The sequence below is a fragment of the Clinocottus analis genome, unplaced genomic scaffold (genome assembly GCF_023055335.1).
Source record: "Clinocottus analis isolate CAN_PGR_092001 unplaced genomic scaffold, fCliAna1.0.p SCAF_12, whole genome shotgun sequence".
NCBI lineage: Eukaryota > Metazoa > Chordata > Actinopteri > Perciformes > Cottidae > Clinocottus > Clinocottus analis.
This window is the reverse complement of record NW_027175843.1, coordinates 18,706,958-18,727,549: the sequence shown is the minus strand read 5'-3', so window position 1 is coordinate 18,727,549 and position 20,592 is coordinate 18,706,958. Positions and strand designations below refer to the sequence as shown.

Below are 20,592 nucleotides of genomic sequence, written 5' to 3'. Positions count from 1 at the left end.
GTGTGTTTCTTTGTGTCACCTTCTGTACTGGGAGCTCAATTAATGTCCCATTAGTCACAAAGAAGTGAAGCTGTGTTTCAGCGGGACAAGTTGACGCAATGAAACACCCACCTGGAAGGAAGATTAGCCAGTTTTTGTACGATTCATTTAGGGGGGTTTCTACATGGGGTTAATTAGGCAATAACTAGCAAAAGGAAGTTTTAATAGGCTTATTAAAGGTCGTTTTTGTTTTGTCAGAGCTTTTGGTGGTACTGCAGCTGGTGAAGGTGCAGCTCATTAGCACTACTTTATATACCGCTGTGAATTCCCCCCCTGGGATTAATAAAGTATAATCTTAAATAATACAGCACCATTTATTTGTTGAGTCACTCACTCATGACTGGAGTTATTAAATACATGTAGTGGAGTAAAAGTACAACATCAGCCTCTGAGATGTAGTGGAGTACAAGTATAAAGTAGCAGAACAGTTTTTGGAAACACCCAAGTGAAGTACAAGTACCTCGAAATTGAGTACATTTTCTTTTTTACACACAAATTGTGAGCGTTAGAATAAGAGCCTGTACGGAAGATATACGTGAGTGATAAGTTATAAGGAAATCAGAGTAATTTAAATTAGAATAATTAAAATGCACAGGACTACACTGCTGCTTTGTGTTGTTGTTGTCATGTTTATTTATTCTGTATCAAGGCTACAACTAAATTTCATCGCGAAACCATTCATTCCCTGAATCCCTGGATTTTCCGCGTGCCGAAAACACGGAAAAGAAATAAGTAAGCATGTGTCACTCGGCATCCCTCTCGACGTGATATCGCGGGTTTGGACACCTTTCACGAGGAGAAATGATCTTCCTTGACCGGCTCATATTCCGTGTGTGACGACACGTTCGTTACCTCCGGGGTCACCGCGCGCCTGCAGCTATAACGAGACGGGAGTCCACAGAGGCCCTTAAGACCGGATGAAAAACATTTTTTCCCGGTTCCATGTATACCCTCAGAATTCCCCGATGTGAGGAGGTGCAGCGTGGAGACAGAGATTGCAGGAAGTGTAGATTACTTTAAGTCCGTGCCTCAACTGTAAATCAGAATACCAGCAGTACACCTTCGATATGAGTCTTCTGGCTGGATTTGCAAAGGGAGCTTTTGGCCTCTGATTACATTCGCTACCGCCGCAGAACATGCATCATTTAAGCCATCTGGCCTTGTGATGATATTACTAAGAGGAGTCCAGCAGATATTTAGAATCTGAATGAGTCGGTAAAGAGAGATGACGCAAAATGATTGCCGTCGGCAAAGATTTGTTTAATTATCAGACTTCAAAGAAGAATTTAACAGCAGCCTCAATTTACTCTCTGGCAGTGGTGGGAAGTACATTCAGTACTTGTATCTTATGTTACTTAACTTCTTATATATATATATATATATATATATATATATATATATATATATATATATATATATATATATATTCCATACGGCTCTCCCAGTCCGGCCCGTGTGAGGTCAGTCAAAAATGAAAAATAAATAAGATGCACGCCATAAATGCAATACAGCGACACTGCTTTTACTTTAAAGGCAATTTACATAATTTAATTTGTTGGAGACCATTTGCAGCCAGTAAGTACACGTTTAATGAACAAGTTAGGACAAAGTATGTGGGATTAAGTCTGCTGTGTGTGTGTGTGTGTGTGTGTGTGTGTGTGTGTGTGTGTGTGTGTGTGTGTGTGTGTGTGTGTGTGTGTGTGTGTGTGTGTGTTCAGGGTAACCATGAAATGTATATAAGAAGTGAAATTGGACTGCGGAGTGACAGATACAATTGTCTTCTGCTTTATGGTCTGTTTGACTCTAAATGACCATAATTTACTAAATGAACATCGTGCTGTATAGAAGAAGACTTGAAACTAGAGATTGAGACATAAACTCATGTTTACAATGTTTACTGAGGGAATACATCAAGAGAGAAGTAGAGTCACTTATATAGACTTCTATACAACCAGAGAAGTCAACCCCTGGTGGTCAGGAGAGAGAATGCAGCTTTAACACATGAAGCATAGACTTCTATACAACCAGAGGAGTCGCCCCCTGGTGATCAGGAGAGAGAATGCAACTTTTCAGACCCGCAAGTTGCCAACTGCTTAATTGTTATTGAATAGTTTTTGGACAACAGAGGGCTTTATGGAACAGCGGATTAAGACACACACACACACACACACACACACACACACACACACACACACACACACACACACGCACACAGTCCTTGGTTTTCTTTATCAATTAATTGCTGGTTTTCATGGGATTCAACGAAAAAAAAAACCTTGAAAATAGCCAGCGTTCTCCTTTGAATGAAGGCTATAACACACGATAAGTAACCCCCTGCTGGCTGGTACATGAATGCATGAAATCCGGCTAAAACAAGCTGCTCGAGGTTTTCCGTTACGCACCTGTAATCTCTGACCCGCGTCCTCGCGGGCCGCATGCGGCACGCTGCATACGGCGTCCTGCGACGGCGAGACTAATACCCTCCGGGGGATCAAGCGGGTAAATAATGCATTGAAACGAGCGTCTCAATAAAAACATCAGCCACATTGAGGCGGGATTTGTCCCCGTTTGACTGGAACGTGGCGGTAAACAACAGCGGTCCTGACATCGCATGCACTGCCCTCGCCATGCATGAAACAAGATATGAGGATAAAGAATGAAAGGCTGTCTTTATTGTGTGATTAATCATCATATTATTAGAACACAGCATTATTACACTGTACAAAGGGTGTAAGAAAGATTTAGTGAAGCTAATTTGTCATTCATTGGTGAGTGTTTTTACTTATCTATCGATTTATTTTTATATCTTATCGTTCACACTCACAAACATAAGCCCCATCATTTGGTCTTTTTTCATTATTATTTCCCCGCAACTGTTTTAATGTGTAATTTGTTGACATTTTTATTCTCTGTCGTTACTTTCTTCCGTAATTTATTGGCTCTGTAAATCGCGTCGGTATGAATATGTTATGAGCATGTGCTCCGCGCATAAAATGCCATTTTAAAATAGAGCCCCAGGGTTTGATCTGAGACAGGGAACTGGATATGTATGTGTTTATTCTCTCCTTAGCGCCCCTGGGGAGCAGCTTAAATGCTAATGTGAGCTCATAGAGAGATGATAAAGAGTATGAAACACTTCTAATTTGTCATTTGTGTGCGCGCGTTTGGGAGAAACCAGCTTTTAAAACCCTGTGTTGCTCTTTGTTTCAGGCTTATATCTCAGAGAAGAAGATGTGTCCATGTCCCCCTCCCTTTTTTAAAATGTGTTATTGATTAATAACGAGTGGATGAATTAACTTCTGCTGATGCTCTTCTTTCACAGACATCTTCGCTCGCAAGACTTTTCATTTGTCTTTTATTGCTGTCGCGGGTTTGCTGTGGATTGTTTGGTGGTGAAACCACTTCCAAAGCTCTTTAGATATGTAATATATTCATGACTCAGTGATTCACACATTCACTCCCTCAGTTGACACACATGGAATCTGGCGTATCATTCAATTTAAAGCATATACTCATTTTTATTGCAGCGTTTCTTAAAATAAGTACAGGATTTATTGGAATGGTGTTTCTCTTTCTCTCTTTTATTTGTCTGCGAAATTTGGGATTTGGACTTTTAATGTTAACAGACATACTCATGATGTCATGTTAAAAGTTTATAGCACTGAATAACTTAAGTTATACAGAACTATATATGCTTCAATACTCATAGCCCATTTCATAATGGCTTTAAGGTCATACTTTTACGCTATTCAGATTGTTATAATACATAATTATCTTTAAAAAACAATCACTAATTACTGTATTAATGCATTATAATGTGTTGAAAAGTCAAAGATACTTAAATCCATGCAGAAGATTAGTAAATACACGTGTACTTAAAGCAAACAATGACAACTTTGAGTAACTAATAATCACATTATAGTGCATTATAACAGTGATAATAATGCGTTATATCAGTTATAATAATGGGCGATATGAATGGATGGATGATGTCTGGCTGGCTGGATGGATGGATGGGGATGATGAATGGATGTATGGATGGCTGTATGGATGGATGGATGGATGGTTGTATAGATGGATGGATGACTGTATGGATGGATGGATGGATGGTTGGATGGATGGATGGATGGATGGATGGCTGTATAGATGGATGGATGGATGTTTGTATAGATGGATGGATGGCTGTATAGATGGATGGATGGATGGATGGATGTTTGTATAGATGGATGGATGACTGTATAGATGGATGGATGGATGGATGGCTGTATAGATGGATGGATGGATGTTTGTATAGATGGATGGATGGCTGTATAGATGGATGGATGGATGTTTGTATAGATGGATGGATGACTGTATAGATGGATGGATGGATGGATGGCTGTATAGATGGATGGATGGATGTTTGTATAGATGGATGGCTGTATGGATGGTTGGATGGATGGATGGACAGAGCACTACTCTCTGCAGTAAGTTGTAAAAGCACGCGGCACACAGGCGCCGCGTCCTTCCCGCCGCCTCACCTTCCTTCTTGTAGAACACCAGCTCGGTCTTGAACTCCCGCCGCTCGTCCAGGGCTCCTTGGATCTGCGCCGTCAGCCGGTCGCTGGTCTCCGTGCCGTACAGGAAGTGACAGGCGCAGCTCTTCTGCATGAGCTCGGCGCGGGCGTAGCCCGTGAGCTCGCAGAAGCCGTCGGAGCAGTAGACGATGGGGTAGAGCGACTGCACCTGGGCGTTCCCCAGGACAAAGTTGCTGTCTGCGAGGAGAGAAGAGAGGAAGGACGAGCGTCATCGATACGGTTGTGAAAGGCAAAGAGGCTTCAGCTCCGTAGCATCTGATGTCCTGGACCTCCAAGAGTGGACGTTCAGCACATCTGATGTGTTTTAGATCTCACACGCATGTGCAAATACTGGTTTTCTTGTGTTATTTCTATTTACAGTCAAAGTTTCTTGTATTTTCATTTTCACCATGGTGTTAAAAAGACTTTTATAGTTCTGTCGACTGTGAACGTCAACTGAGAAAACTTCAAAAGATATTTTCAGTTTTAGTGAGTCGAGCATTGAATCCCCAGAAAAAAAAACATCCAATCCCCGATCTTCCAACACTCAAAGTAAGACTCACGCACCATATTTGTATAACGCGTTGCTCAAAGAAACCCCAGTGTTGATATCCATTAAAATACTCAAATGTGAAAGCGGCCTCTGTCCGCTGGCGGAGCGAGGAAACCCGGCGGATTCCTAACAATTATTGATCGGGCGAGGTAAACACGGTCAAGAGTCCACACAAAAACCTTGTGAGGTTTCATTGTTTGATGCAGCAAATAGCACACGAGTAACAATCTCATGCACAAGCAGGAACCTGGCGTGATCACCTGTTTACTCCCGTGTGTGTGTGTGTGTGTGTGTGTGTTTTGCCAGTGCGTATCCAGTTAATGGCCCCCGGGCATGTAGATGGGTGAACTCTCTAAAATGGACTATTTATTACTTTTGTGCTCAGGCGTTCTCATTGATCCATCACTTCTGAAGGCCTTTCGAGACCCCCTTATTGAATATTTTATGGCCTGACGCCAGTGTGTGAGGTGTGTGTGTGTGTGTGTGTGTGTGTGTGTGTGCTGAGGGACTCATCGAATCAGAGAAAAAGGAAACAGAAGGTGAGGAAGGATGCATGTTTTCTCGGACTGTGTGTCAATATGAAAAAGGCTGCGGGTTGTATGTGCAGGCCGTGATGTGCGACTATCACTGCAGCCGATTACTCAGCAATCCATCTCACTAGTTGACTACTTCCACGTCTCACATGTGCACACTTCCTCCACCAAATAACAGAAGTGAACACCACCTCCCATGCTTTTTGCCCCCCAAAAAACTAAAATGCAGTATGGTTGCAAACTAGCAATACATTTGTGTCAGTTTTAATGTAAAAGTTGAATACAAGCACACTCAGGAATATACAGACGTAACACCAACACTGAGTCACATCCCATTTCCTCAGATTTGATTGTTTTCCACCCGTTGGGTTCGGGGGTGACTTCTACTGTGGTTTCACTTTCCAAAAAGTCTCAGAAATGTCCTGAAACAAACTGCGTGCTGCAGCTTTAAACAAGCAAGAGTGCCTTTGTGGGAGACTATCTGTCAGCTATATATATGTGCATATATATATATATATATATATATATATATATATATATATATATATATATATATATATATATATATATATATATATATATATATATATATATATATATATATATAATACACCAGCAGGACAATGTATTTGGGGTTCAACATATGTTGCCGATGATCTTTTTGGGACCGATATATTAGACTTTGGCCTCACATCTATCGCCGACAATATGAACGCGACGTATGGATGCAGCGCGAGGATTTGTTTCATGGCAAGATGTAATTACTCAGAGGAAGTGAAGTGTTGCAGACCAAAGAGCAGAGGCTCAGCCAGATCAGTAGAAAAACAGAAGTCAGACACCTTTACAGCACTTTGGCATCAACCACGATGGCGTGCACGAACACACTCTGACGGGAGTTTCTAAAATGATCAAGCAGTCATTATTAGCTCTTCTCAGTCTGCAGGCTTAGTTTCTGTTGCCAGGAAACAGTTTTCATGTACAGCTTCGCCTAATGACTGCCCTGATCCGTGTCTCTCTCTCTCTCTACCTTACTGTCACTGTCACTCCGCTGCTCTCCCTCCTCTCATTTGTTAAATAGAAGTTCAACTCCCATCCTCCGTGATTGTTCTTGTCAGTTCCTGCTCAGGCTTGCTCGGCTGCCTCCTTCCCTGTCTCCTTCCTGCCTCACTTCTAAATTCAGAGTTGGTTTTAATGAATGTCTCGCTGTCTGTCTTCTGCGGTTATGTCACTTTTCTGCGAGGTCAAATGGGGCTGTCTGCGACTCAGATTACAAATGAGGGGTGTTGGATCTGACCTTCTGCGCAAGATTTACTGTGAGGGAGGGCTGCAGGGTTGGGGTCAAAATGATGATCGCAATAACTTGTTTTCAGTACTTAGAACACAACTATGGATCAAGATGAAGATGTTTTTACTGTCATATGCACAGATAACACACAGTTATTCTGTACAATCAAACGCTTATTTTGCTGAGTCATCGTAACACAGAATTTATGGAAGCTCATTTCCGCCACACACACAAAAAATAAAATTTAGACCAAAAAAAAAATAAAAAATTTGGACCAAAAAAAAAAAAAATTAGCACCAAAAAAATATAATAATTAAAACGTATTAAATTATTTAAAATGCTTTGAAAAAAGGCAACAAAAAAAAATCGATAATTTTTTTTTCTTTTTTTTTTTTTTTTAGTCTTATTTTTTTGTGACAGAAATGGACTTCCATAGAATTACAATAACTTAAGGTAAAAAAATATGAATAAATAAGGCACAAAATATAAAAGATATAACATTATTGCACAATTATATGATAATAGTATTGCTCATTGTATATTTATACACTTTGCAATTTGTCCAAAAGTTCACATATTGATGGTATTTCAGGAGCACTCTGGAGGTTGCGATGGTTGAAATCGCCGGCTACAGCAAACACGTGTCATGAATATTCATTGATTTGAAGGACAACCTACTTGTCCTGTACTTTCACATTTAAATGATCAGGACATTGCTTTCAAATTGTGCCCCAATGCGATTGATAATCTTGTTTTAGCATTAAAAAAGGACTCATAACAAGATTTAAATTAACCTGCATACAGTGCATTTAATATACAATCTGCTCTGGACTCAGGAATGTTTTTCACCGGCTGCGCTTGATTTGACATGCAGTCAGTTTTACGAGTAAAGCACTTTTAAATGTTGTGACCTTGATTAATATTCAATTAAATGTGCTGTATGTGAGTGTATTTCATACTGACTGTACTTCTGCCCCTGTGTAATTAACAGATGGATTAGCTCACTGATAAACACTCGTGGAACTGCTGACTAATTGCACCTTTGTTTCTTTTTTGACACTTCCGCAATTCATAAATTCTCTGCTGATCCTGAAATGTTTTCACTCTGAGTTGCTTGTTGCTCGATGCGGCTCGGGGCCTCATGGAGCTCGTGGCATCTCTTCATGTGGCGAAGACATCGCAGCACCCAGACTGCCGTCTACATAGTTCCTGGATCAACTCTGCTGCCAAAGCAACAAACAGCGGATCCGTTCGCTGCGGCCAAAGGCTGATTTTTTTTTAATCGTCCACCAGCTTTCCCACCGTTGGTTTGTGAAGGATTTTCACTTCTTTCTTCTTTCGTCTTTCCACCCTTAAGGGTTCAATAAGTCAGCGCTGGAGTGGCTCGTGGGGAGGATTAAAGTGAGGTCAGAGAGGACAGTCGAGCGTCGGAAATACACAAAAAAAGGTGAGTACATTTACAGCCATTGATTTTTGTCTCCTTAGCAACTACAAGAGTCTGAGTCTGAGCTAATGTCAGTGCATCGAGGTCCGCGGTGACTCACTCGCACCGCCTTGCCGAGCACGTCATGAGTATCGAAACTACGTCTGAACTGGAGCTAAACATCACTGAATGTCGTCAAAAAGCCCATAAAAAAAACAATATGAAAGGTCACTGAGGAGTTTATATGTGTTGTATCTGTATGCATGTTGATATGCTTTTTAAAAAGAACTCATGTATTGGCTATTGAAGTATTTTAAACATAGATAAATGCATTGAAGTGGTAATAATCTGGATATTTCACACTTTTGACAACTCAGAAAACGTTTTCATATGTCTAGTATCATAAAATAAACGTCTGTAGGCCGATCTGCGCTCGTGCAATTTCCCTGTATATTGAGCACTGTGATATAATAGTTACATGCACCTTTGAAGTGCGGCCTTGGGCGCCGCCGAACCCAGACAAATGACAGAGCTGCAGCCATGACTGGACATTAAATGTGTGCTTCTAAGTCTCCAATCTCATCACTTTGTCAGCAGAGTGATCCACATCTTTCTCTGGGCGACACCCTGACAGGCGGCCTGAACAAAATCATAATCATGTCAGGACACGTCCCCCGACGAGGCCAATTGTTCGGCCATTTTGTTCGGTCATTTTGTCTAGCCCGGAGCCACGGCCACTCGCTGTATGGCTCCGTGTACCTCAGCCATGTTCACAGCAAGCGTTGTTGTTTGTTCTTTGTACAGTGTGTCTTTGTCAAGGAATGAGGGGAAAAATCAATGAATTAAACTCCCATGTGTTTTTTCCCGCCCTTTTTGTTTGTTTTCCCGGCTAACGCAACGTCCCTCTGAAGTTCTTGCATGCCACATATTCTTCAGCTGAGACGTCGATAATGTTTGAAGTTCTTTTGATTTGCTTCTTTTGAAAGAAGAGAGGAGGAATTTGTTTCGCAGAGTGCTCACGGTCGTAAAGTAATGAATGCAAAGTGGTCTGGAGGTGAAACTGGTCGACCCAACAGAAAAAAAGGAAAAGCACATCGGCGATGATGATTGGTACAAGAGTACAATGGTGTGTTAATCACTAAGGGGAAGGAAACACACACTTTAATCAGCTCAGAAGTTAATGTTCAGTCATGATGAAAATGTGATGAAGCCAATGCAAATATCTTTCATCTTCAAGATGCTCATAACCGGCTGTTCCGCCCTTCTGGATTATGCCATTATGTGACATACATACGGTATATGCATCCCCGCACACTACTGAGCACACTTCATCGTTCATGTGGATCCGTCTGAATCCAGCACAAGGAAATGGCCGACTCCGCCACGGATCATGCATACTAATGCATAGCCAGGTAGCCAATGAGCGTTAATACATGTAATGGCTATAGGAGAAAGAGTGACGGACACAAATATTACAATATACCTCAAAACTCAAGAGGGACCAACTGTTTTGATTGTGTGTGTTGATGCAATGCAAAATGTCCACCAAGAGAATATTATTTATACATCTTAGGGTGTGTGTGTGTATGTGTGGTTGTGTTTGACCTATCTTATGGGGACATACATCTGTTTATAGTCACTTTTTGGGGAAATGAGAATCAAAAAAATCACTACACTCAGGTTAGGATCAGAGTTAGGCCTCATGTAATGTCCCCAAAAGTCACGAAAACGAGACAGTGTGTGTGTGTGTGTGTGTGTGTGTGTGTGTGTGTGTGTGTGTGTGTGTGTGTGTGTATGTGTGTGAGAGAGACTGTGTGATGGGATTAAAAGTCCACCCTTAAGCAAGAGTTTAACCATGCTGCTCTTCTCGGGTTTGTACTCACTACCACATAATAAACTGCCCTATGGCACTCACACACTCACACTCAAACACACACACACACACACACACACACACACACACACACACACACACACACACACACACACAGTTGTTATGAAGTGCTTTGATGAACTGATTCTACTGCACATCAAAGACCACGTGCCGGCCAGTCTGGACCCCCATCAGTTTGCATCCCCAGAGTTAAGCTTCTCGACTGCCCTCCACTCCGCCTCCAAATAACAGAAGCTACATTAGAAAGGTGTCGGTGGATGTCATCTCAGTATTCTCCGCAATTACACCCCTGAAACTAGATAATACGCACTTTCTCTCACAAGCAATTTCAGCAAGTGGCGAGAACTCAAATGCTACGACACGCGACCGTCAGGTGGCTGGAAAAACATCAGCGGGGCTTCACAGCTGGAGGAAATCAGAAGATCTGTAAGGGTGGTGGACCGAGAACGATCCATTGCTCAACGTCAGGGCAAGTGATGAACTGATGGGTCAAGATGGAGAAGGAGTGCAGGAGTTAATAGACCTTGGTGTGTAAAATCAGTGGTAAGTTAAAAACCCATCCACTTTTATCTTCTGGTCTCTGGAGCCGGGTCGTAGCGGGCAGCGAGATCAGCAGTATTCCTGACGTCCCTCTACCAAGGAATGGTTTCCAGCTATTACTGAGGGACCCTGAGGCGTTCCCAGGCCTGACAAGAAATATAATTAAAACTCTGCCATTTCCTGTAAGTCTCGGTCTAAAGGAGCCAACACAACCACATCGTCTGCAAAGAACCGAGCCGCAATTTTCGGGTCCCCCAAAAAGTATTAATTGCAATTTAGTGATGAGAGGGGAACTCTCCCCACCCGTACTATCCACCTCACCACACAAATATCTATATCTATATATCCATCTGTGTGGATATACATCACAATTATGTCTAATTTAGTCCCATATATATTGAAGTAGCAAGCAGTTGTATCAACGTCTGGATGTAGTTTGACTAGTTTGATCAAACTACAAATCAAATAAAGAAAGTTTGATAGAATAATGTTTATATTCATCGTTAGTTCTCAAATTGAACTGGATGAATTATAAATAATACATAAATTATCTCATTTTAAGTAATCTAAAGGATGCATTTAGGAAAAAAACACCTAACAGAAAGCTTTGAAAAATGTGCAGCTCCTAAAATAAAGTACTTAACTTTATAAAAAGGTATTTAACTGAACTACCGTGAAGCTTTGAATTCACTTCATCCAGCGTGAAGAGATGCATACCACAAAAACCATGATAATATATTCGTATTTGTGTTCGGGGACCTTATCTGCGGATATTAAAACCACTTGTTTCCGGTCTACTTCCCTGCCTGTAAACCTCATTGTTGGTCAAGTGAATGAATGAGTTACAATTCTGATCATATTGGGCTCTTAGATTGTTTATTATCTGTCATTCCGGATGTGAGTGGGTACGCTCGCTCAAAGGATTCGTGCTTTGTCTCGTTGTGGCGCGTCACATCGCCTCTTTTAATAATCTTCACGGCCTCTAAACATCTGAGACATGCTGGATTTTAACTGCCTGTGGTAAGAAGGAACATTCAAAAGTCTTTCCTTTCTTGGTTAAATGTTACGATTAAGTTCTCCAGATTTCTCTCTTTTTGAAGAACGCCATGTGAAAGAACTTTTCTGACTCACGTCCTTGTCTTGTCGTGATACGATGTAGGACGCGTGTGATTGGTCGGTGTGTTTCCTATACCGATGTTTCCTGAACGAGTGCCATGGAGGCAGGTAAAGCTGAACCGCTACGTCAAAATGAAATCATTCTCAATTATCTACCGATTGTGGGTCTTCGGGTCCGGATGTCCAGTTCCTCTTTCTTTCTTTGTTAGCAACTCTTGCTGCACAATCACAACAAAGGACACATGAACGCGTCGCATCAGGTGTCCCCGAAGTGAAGCAGGTGTCTCAGGATGTGACGGATGAATCTTTTTCTGAGTTACGAGATAAGATTCACATCAAAGTGTGTCTGCTGGTTGCTCAGATAGTTCCCAGACTTAATGAACTGTCAGAGTCAACGATTGGGAAAATATTCTTTCAACTGTTTCTGTCTCTTTTCTTTGTCCGTCGAAAGCTTTCTCACTGAGGTGCAAAATAAAAAAAATGTCCTTAAGCAGCAAAACTTCTTTATCACCCCATGCCATCTTCTGCTCCGTCTTGTTGGTAAAGATTATCTTTGCTTTACAATCTGGCCCTCACAATGTCTCAGGAGCAGAACGGATTGGCTTCATGTTTGGAGAGTTTTCTCTAAATAAAGCACGTCTTTCAAACTTTAAAATTTGGACTCACTCAGAGGGTGAACGCATGTGTATTCAGACAGACAGAATAAGACAAATAATGTGTTTTTTTCAAACATTAAAGCATGTAAGTTTTTGCAGAAACGCAAAATACAAGGATGAACCTGAAAGTGAACATTATATGTTGGCTTTAGGGCAAAGGATTTGTGGATACAAAGTCCCACATGTGAACAATTAAGGCGTGCACAGAAATGAATAATACCAAATGAATTCCTGTTCGAGTCACAAATGACAAAATCAAGGACATAAATTATCTGAACAGCTACAGGTCTCTGCAGAGGCAAACAAAATATCAGTTTGAAAAGTGCCTCGAGGCAAATTAGTGATTTTTTTGGCTGTATATATAAATTGACCGGGCTTGACTTGATCGCAGCAGCTGCGTAATAAAGTAAAACTTCCTGCAACTTTTAATGAGAGGATTAAAGCACTTTGACACAATGTCAAACTCCTAAATGGACAATCATACTTCAGTCAAATTGAGGAGCAACAGATGGCTTTCAAAGATGCATCTAAGTTAAGTAATGGGACAAACTGCAGAGCTTCTTTTTTTATTTTTTTTAGCAGAAAGTGTTATTAATTAGCTAATTATTAGCTTGTTTGGTGTGTGTTGGTGCTGAAGCAGAGGGACAGATGGGCAGGCAGCGGATTCAGCCCTGCAAACTCGCCTGAAGGGGCTCTGATGAATAATCGAACACACTTTGCCTGGCAACAACTTGGAGGTGATTGCTGACTTGGACGGCGTGCGCCTGCATGTGTGTATGACAGAGAGTTGCGCGAGTGCGCTCGAGCCGCTCGCATTGATCGTTGAGCCGCTCCGTTATCGGATTACCGGGGATCGTGTGATTGGATAATTCTTCCACGCCCCCGACTTGTGATTGGATTACACGGCATCTGGAGCGCTTGAGGTGAGACACAAAGTGCATATGTGAACAGACAAACAAACAAAAAAAGTTAACAAGCTTACAGACTCAGATGTGCACATGTGGTGTTGTCAGTAGGGACGCGCCAATCAATATCAGGGCCAGTCGGCATTTCACTCGATATCGGTCCAATCATTTTACATTTCAACCACCTGTCAAAAAATACCCCATTAAACTCCATTAACCTTTTGGAAACTGTGCATTTTAAGTCCCAGCATGCCCCATTAAGACAATCTTTTGGCATAGAATACGTAATTTTTCCATTTTTGAACTGAACAACCCAGTTTTTTGACTAAAACTCCTTCTAACAGGCCAAGACTTTGTTTTATTGTGATTTTTGTTGCAGCTTCTGATTCTTTAGGTCCTAATCTTTCCAAAAAGGTGCCTTATTGACGCTCCAGGAGGCATTTTTGGGGAATCTGGCTCGTATCATGCTGGATGTTAGTTAGGATCAAAATATCTTTTTAAAAGTGATTTTTTTTTTTTGTTGCAGAAAATACATGTTTTCTCAAGACTTTTCTAAATAAATACATACAATAAACACAAGTATTGGAATTAATTTGGGGTTCCTACGACGACTCAAACACATGGAAAAGGGAGGTCTGGAGACAAAACTGCTTTCTACAGTTTTTTAACGGGTTAAAACGCCTCATTTCGTCTCCGACTGTGTTGAGAGAAAGTTCCCACGCGACTGAATATGAGCCGGCAGCTTCACGTCAACGGTGTGACGGCCCGTGTCAAGGAGCAGCTCGGCGTCCGCGACCTTTCTGCGCCCCCTGTGGTGCGAACGCCGTGGGCCGGCAAACAAAAGCGCGAGCCGGAGGTGCATTAGATGCACAGTTGGTGTCATAATCTCAGCGGGATCAGCAGTACTGGCACTCACTTCTGTCGCAGCAGAGCGCTTATGTAAAAAATACCGAGGTCTTAATGAAAAGAAAAGGCTCCACATCTCTATCTATAAATTCTTCTCTTTGGTTATTCTTGTCGACATCTGAGAGAAAAAAGAAAAAACGCCTTTTGTATTCTCTCAGAAGTATAAATTCCTACCTATCAAACGTTGTGTGTGTGTGTGTGTGTGTCACAATGCGTGAGTGTTTTTTTTGATGGGTGACTGGAGAAAGACAAACATCCTGTCAAGACAGACAAAGATGGATTGACAGCAAGAGAGAGAGGCGCAGAAGCCATACGGATAAGAGCAGAGAAGAAGTGGTGAACGATAAATGACGCCGCACAGGAGGGAGAGCGCAGCGATACGAGCTGCTCCCTTGCCCTCCTTTTTATCGGCGTTGGCTAGCTCAGTAAGCTAAAGTTAGCTCTATGGAAGCTCTATATTAGTTGAAACTGAGGGGTATTTTGTTACATGAAACCGTTACTGAATTGTTTCGTCAACGAACATTTTCGCTGCTGATTAAAAAAGGAGACAAAATATTATCGGCTGTTTTTCCTTTTCAGTGCCGCACACTCAACACGAGACTGGCAGAGAAGAATGAGCGCAGAGGAGATGGGACTCAAGGTCCCGTATTGACTTTAAGTTTAAGATAACGATGACAACAAAAGGGCTGAGGGAGAAAGAAACCGACTGAAATGCTCGATACAATCTGACGAGGGGAAAAAAAAAAGCCGAAACGTCGTCAGCGTTCGTTAACTAAAAGCTAGAAAAAGATGGTTTTCGTTGACTTAACCCCTGACACACCCGCTCTGCTTAGTTAAGGCTGCTAAGCTTTAATTGGACAATCGCTGGGGTGTCAATCAAAACCCAAATTAAAGCTCTGAACCAAGTGCAAGAGAAACATTTCATTCCTCCCCTCTCCACAGCTGCAACACGTGCACCTGTACCTCATCGAGCTAGCTCCTGTGACGGCTGGAGACACTCGCGCGTCTCTCTTCAGTCTTTGTGTACCGACACGACGGCTGCAGGGCCGTCTCATTCGTAACACTCATCAGGGTTGACTGGAACATGATATGGAGATGTGGAAGGGCTCCGTGCCCCCGAAATCAACACCGGGAGCGGATTAGGCTTTCGCTATACCGACCGGTTCAACAGGTGCTAGCGTGCTAATCCTGAGCATTATATTGCTCCCTTCACACAGGCCGTGAGATACAAGGAAGTGTCTCTGTGCAGAGTCACATTTACATAGGAAAAAACCTTCTTTTTTTGAAGTTTCATCCAAGTCTTTGGTGAGTTTTCTGGAACTTAGACGTGTCTTTTGAGGATTGTAGCTGGATGCTAGTTGCAGGCTGTTTGGTAATCAGGTTCCCCTTCAAAGGCACTTTGAAAGGACCCTGTGCAGCTGCTTTGAAATGTGGAAGTGGTGGGGGTTGTTTGTGTGTGTGTGTGTGTGTGTGTGTGTGTGTGCGTGTGTGTGTGTGTGTGTGTGTGTGTGGGTGTGATGCCCTTTAGGGGCTGGATTACTGTCTAACTCCACCTTTGTTTACCGCAGCGGCAGATTAGGAAGACATAATGATGAGCATTGTGTCTGTAAATAGTCGGAGGGTTGACGTCGGGTTGCCGGCACTTTGGGCGGCGAAGCGAGCAGCTGCGTCTCGATGGCACCTGATTCAACAGATTTGAGGAGCAGCAGAGGGAATATCATCCCACCCCCGTGTGGGATCAATGCAGGATTAAAAACACATGAGACTCCTCTGATTTTGTGTTTGTAGAACTGGGAAAACAGACGCGATGGCGAGCGGCGCGTACGGGGAGCGGCGTGAAATGAGGAAGCGCAAAAGTACAAATGATGGCAGCGGAGGAAGGGAAATATCAGAGTCGAGGGAGAGAGGGTGGAGTGCGGAAAAACAATTGAAAAACAAAGTGGGGCTGCTCTCGTCCAGAGAGACACAAATCACTTCACTTTTGGCTCGGTGGTTTCTGGTACTCTCCTCCGCGGCGCCACAGGACCTCGTCCTCCACTCCGTCAGGTTCAAAAGATAAAAGGGAAACATAAGTTTAGGACGGAGAAACCTGGCTGTGGCGTTGAGGGTACTTGAGGTTCACACAGACGTGTGTGTTGTTGTCATCGTCCCTTCCCACGAGCGCCGCTTTTACTTTTACGGCGCCGCCATTCACGACAATGGAGGAGAAGCTGCTTCATAATGGATGCACTGGTGAATGTCAGTTGAGTGGTGAGAGTGGTTAATAATTAAATGAGTGGAAAGTAAGTCTATAATGTCGGGTTGGTGGGGGGATTTGCTGCTGCACATGACAGATTGACAATATATATATATATATATATATATATATATATATATATATATATATATATATATATATATATATATATATATATATATATTATATGACATCTTTCCTGCTGCCTGCCCACTTTACACTCACACATAAGTTATGCATGAACAATCATATAGGACACATTGTGTAATGTACACACTGCTGTGAATGACTGATTGTCACTCTGTTACATGCAGCATGTTATAAAATTCAATTTCATTTTTTAAGGCCGTACTAGAAGCATGTTTTTTCCGACCTGCCTGGAGGCCTTTGCAGATTTAAGAATACTGATTACCTTCATTTTAACGCTCTGTGCCTACTACTACTACACACTCACACACACACACACACACACATGCACGTGTCATCTCTGGTCCACCTCCCATTATTTTCTGCTGCCGGAGCTGATGAAAAATATGCTGGAACTCGTTAACTTTGCAGAGTTAACCAGTGAAACTCCCAGTTTGTGACCCTTTAAATGAGGAAATCTACCAAACTTGAAAAAGAGTGAAATGTTCAGGCGCAAATATTATTTCAGCGTCCTCGGTACGAGCTTCAAAGCGAGTGGTGTAGCGGTTATTAGGCTCCCAGCCAGTATTGTTCCTCTGGTGTACTTTCATCTGACTGATAGATGATCTAATTGGGAGAAATAATCTGTTTTTACACACAATTTATTTTCTCCAACACGTGCACTTTCCACGATCATTAAAGTGTACACACTGTTCACTCGCAGCTTTTAACTTGTATTGTTTCTCCAAACTAATCACTCGGGGGGAAAAAAAGAATCAATATCTAAGTAAATATGTATTTGTGTGCTCAGAGAACAAGCTCCTCACTTTATTCCTGGCAGACTTTTAGTGTGAAAGATCAAAATCTAACCCTTCTCCATGTTTATTCTGGTTTTCTTCGAGAATTTAAGGTAAAAGAGAGATTTTGTGGGATGAAAGGGTATAACTGTAACTGTAAATCAGTTCATCACCTGCTCTGCTGCAGGCTCATCCAGCCGTGTGATGGGGGTCTGCAGATGTGTTGGTGTGTGTGAGTGCATGCGGGTGGATGTGAGGGTGATGCTGTGGTGTCTCCGGGGACGGATGCAGAGGCCGACACCCGGCAGAAACTCTTTGACCACAAGCTGAACCCGTCCTCAAGCTCATGGTTCTCCTCTCTGGTGTGTTAACTGGCTATCTGTGTGATTGTGTGATTTTGTGTGTGTGTAGAAAAAAAAAAGCCTGTGTGCCCGTGGCATACGCTAATGGTTTGGGTTTAGGCTAATTATCTACTTAAGAGGTGCTAAACGCAAGATTGGTAGCATTTCTATTGCCGCTGAACAGCTCTCAACATTGGCACTGGCGGCTAGAAGCTAACGGCTAACGACAGAGCTAACGGCTAATGACAGAGCTAACGGAACGACCTAATCAGCTGTAACTGAATAAACATCAGTCATTTAACTTTAAACATCACTTCACAGGGATGGGAAAATGTTATATATATATATATATATATATATATATATATATATATATATATATATATATATATATATATATATATATATATATATATATATATATTGTCCATATTGTCTACACAGATACACATGCACCTACACGAGGACAACACATCGTCCAATCAGCCTCCGTCGCATCATCCTCCTCCTCCAGTGGGAGTGTGTGATGGGACAAATATAGAAAACTAAATATGTCGCTGTCACAGCCGTCTCCCTCTAGCAGAATGTGTGAGAATGTGGATGTGTGTGTGTGTGTGTGTGTGTGTGTGTGTGTGTGGTTGTATCTAATCAGGCTGCTTAAAAACCAGTTCCCTAAACCAGTGTTTTGGTTGGTTCATGGATGAGAGGTTTCCAGATGTATTCAGGGAGACAAACAGATACTTTCTGGTTTAACTGCCAAAAAACGAGGAGAAAAATCATGTTAATCTGTAAAAAAAATAATAATAATTCAGTCGTAATTTTAATTCAGCCTCATTCTACATTTTGTTTTTTGTTTTTTTTTAACATTTCCTGTGAGTTTTATACTTTTTCTTGAATTTTATTTGCTCTCACTGAGTTCATCCTATTATGTTGATCAAAGAATGGACAACATGGAAGATCTTGAATATCACTTTACAAAGTTAAAATGACTGATCCTGGTCGGAGTAACACCTCAGTTGTCACGAAAAAGTGCTTTTTGTTTGAGGAGTAATACCAGCTGTGCAACATTTCCAGGCAAAGGACTTATTGATGACTTTGATTCTCACGCTTGCAGACAAACATTTGTACCTTTTGTGAATCGTCTGTAATCACGTTGTGTAACGTTCAGGCTCCTCAAAGCCAGCTGTCACAACGACAAGTTCGAGTCGTTATCTCAGGACGCAGAACGTAAACAAGGATGTTCGATACGCGCGCGATGATGATGATGATGATGATGATGATGATGAGAAACACATCGCCCTCGACGCACAATCACACCTGTTGTGTGTTTGTTCTTCAAAAGTGCTGAAAGGAAAGAAATGTGAAACAAACCACCTCTGTGACAGCTGACAACTAACTGTGTGTGTGTGTGTGTGCGTGTGTGTGTGTTTGCAGGTGTGTGTGTGTGTGTTTGTGCATGTGTGTGTGCAAGTGTGTGTGTGCGTGTACTTGTGTGTGTGTATAAGTGTATGTCTGTGTGTACGTGTGTGTGTGCATGTACGTGTCTGTATGTCTGTGTGTGTGTGTGCGTTCGTGTGTGTGTGTGTGTGTGTGTGTGTGTGTGTGCGTGTGTGTACGTGTGTGTGTGTGTGTGTGTGTGTCTATTCTCTCCCAGCAGCTCTGTGTCCCAAAGATACCGGGCAATGTTGCCAGGCGACAGGTACCAATTGTGTTGCGTTTCCGTGGAGACAGAGGGGAGGGTGGGGCTTTGATGAGAAGAACACAGTGTTTCTGACTCCCTCACATGTTTTCTCATGCACACACACACACACACACACACACACACACACACACCCACACGCGGAGTGATAAACAGTAATGAACTACATTAGACGACTTGCAGCAGTAGATCTGAATGGAGCCCACTAACGCTGTAACGCCTGCTCACATAACTGATAACAGCTGACATGGACGATAGGGAAACACACACACACACACACACACACACACACACACTCTTTTTACAGCCACTGATAAAACATATTCTGTGGCTTCCGGCTCACAGAGAACTCAAACCACGAAGTGCTCGTTCATGTGGTCGGCCCTGGAGGATAACTCCTCAGAGAGCAGCAGTGCAGCGCGGCAGCGACCCGCGATGGAGCGCTTCTCCCTTCAACAGCCAATATGAATCAATAACGGGCTGGAAAATAGAGATATATAATCCTCTTCAGACAATCAGACCACTTCTGCATTCAACCCTAAGCTTTCATTTCTTCCATTTCGGTGCTTATTTCACTCATCGTCGGTCTCTTTGAAGCGCTGACAGGGATCATTCAAAAAAAAAAGTGTAAAAATAAACCAATTTATTTAGTTAGTGGACCAGTTTTTAATCTTGCGGAGAGTAATGAGCAGTCAGGAGTCGTTAGAGGAAGAGCTGCCGGCAACAGGCTGCACACATCCGACGCCTGTTGAGTGGAAAGCTACTGGTGCAGCGTGAAATAAGACCGCGCTCGCATGTTACAATAAAGAAAAGGGCTGATTATTGAGTGACTTCTTTATTAAAAACTATGTGAAGGAGGGCTGCAACGGATCACCGCTAATGACAACTCATTACATGAATAATCTTCCTATTCATTTCCCGCCTTATTGATTCGTCATTTTATTTCTGACAAAAAAACTGATTGAAAATGGTAGAAAAACGAGAAGA

General features: G+C 42.2%; 1 protein-coding gene across 1 annotated transcript in view; it reads right to left on the bottom strand.

The window, feature by feature from the left end:
- The window catches only part of kcnh3 (potassium voltage-gated channel, subfamily H (eag-related), member 3), a 117,928-nt gene that overhangs the window by 38,279 nt on the left and 59,057 nt on the right, over positions 1-20,592 (bottom strand). The window contains exon 2 of the mRNA XM_068572046.1: positions 4,560-4,793. Coding sequence (XP_068428147.1) covers positions 4,560-4,793 — 234 coding nt within the window. The remainder of the gene's footprint in view (positions 1-4,559; positions 4,794-20,592) is intronic.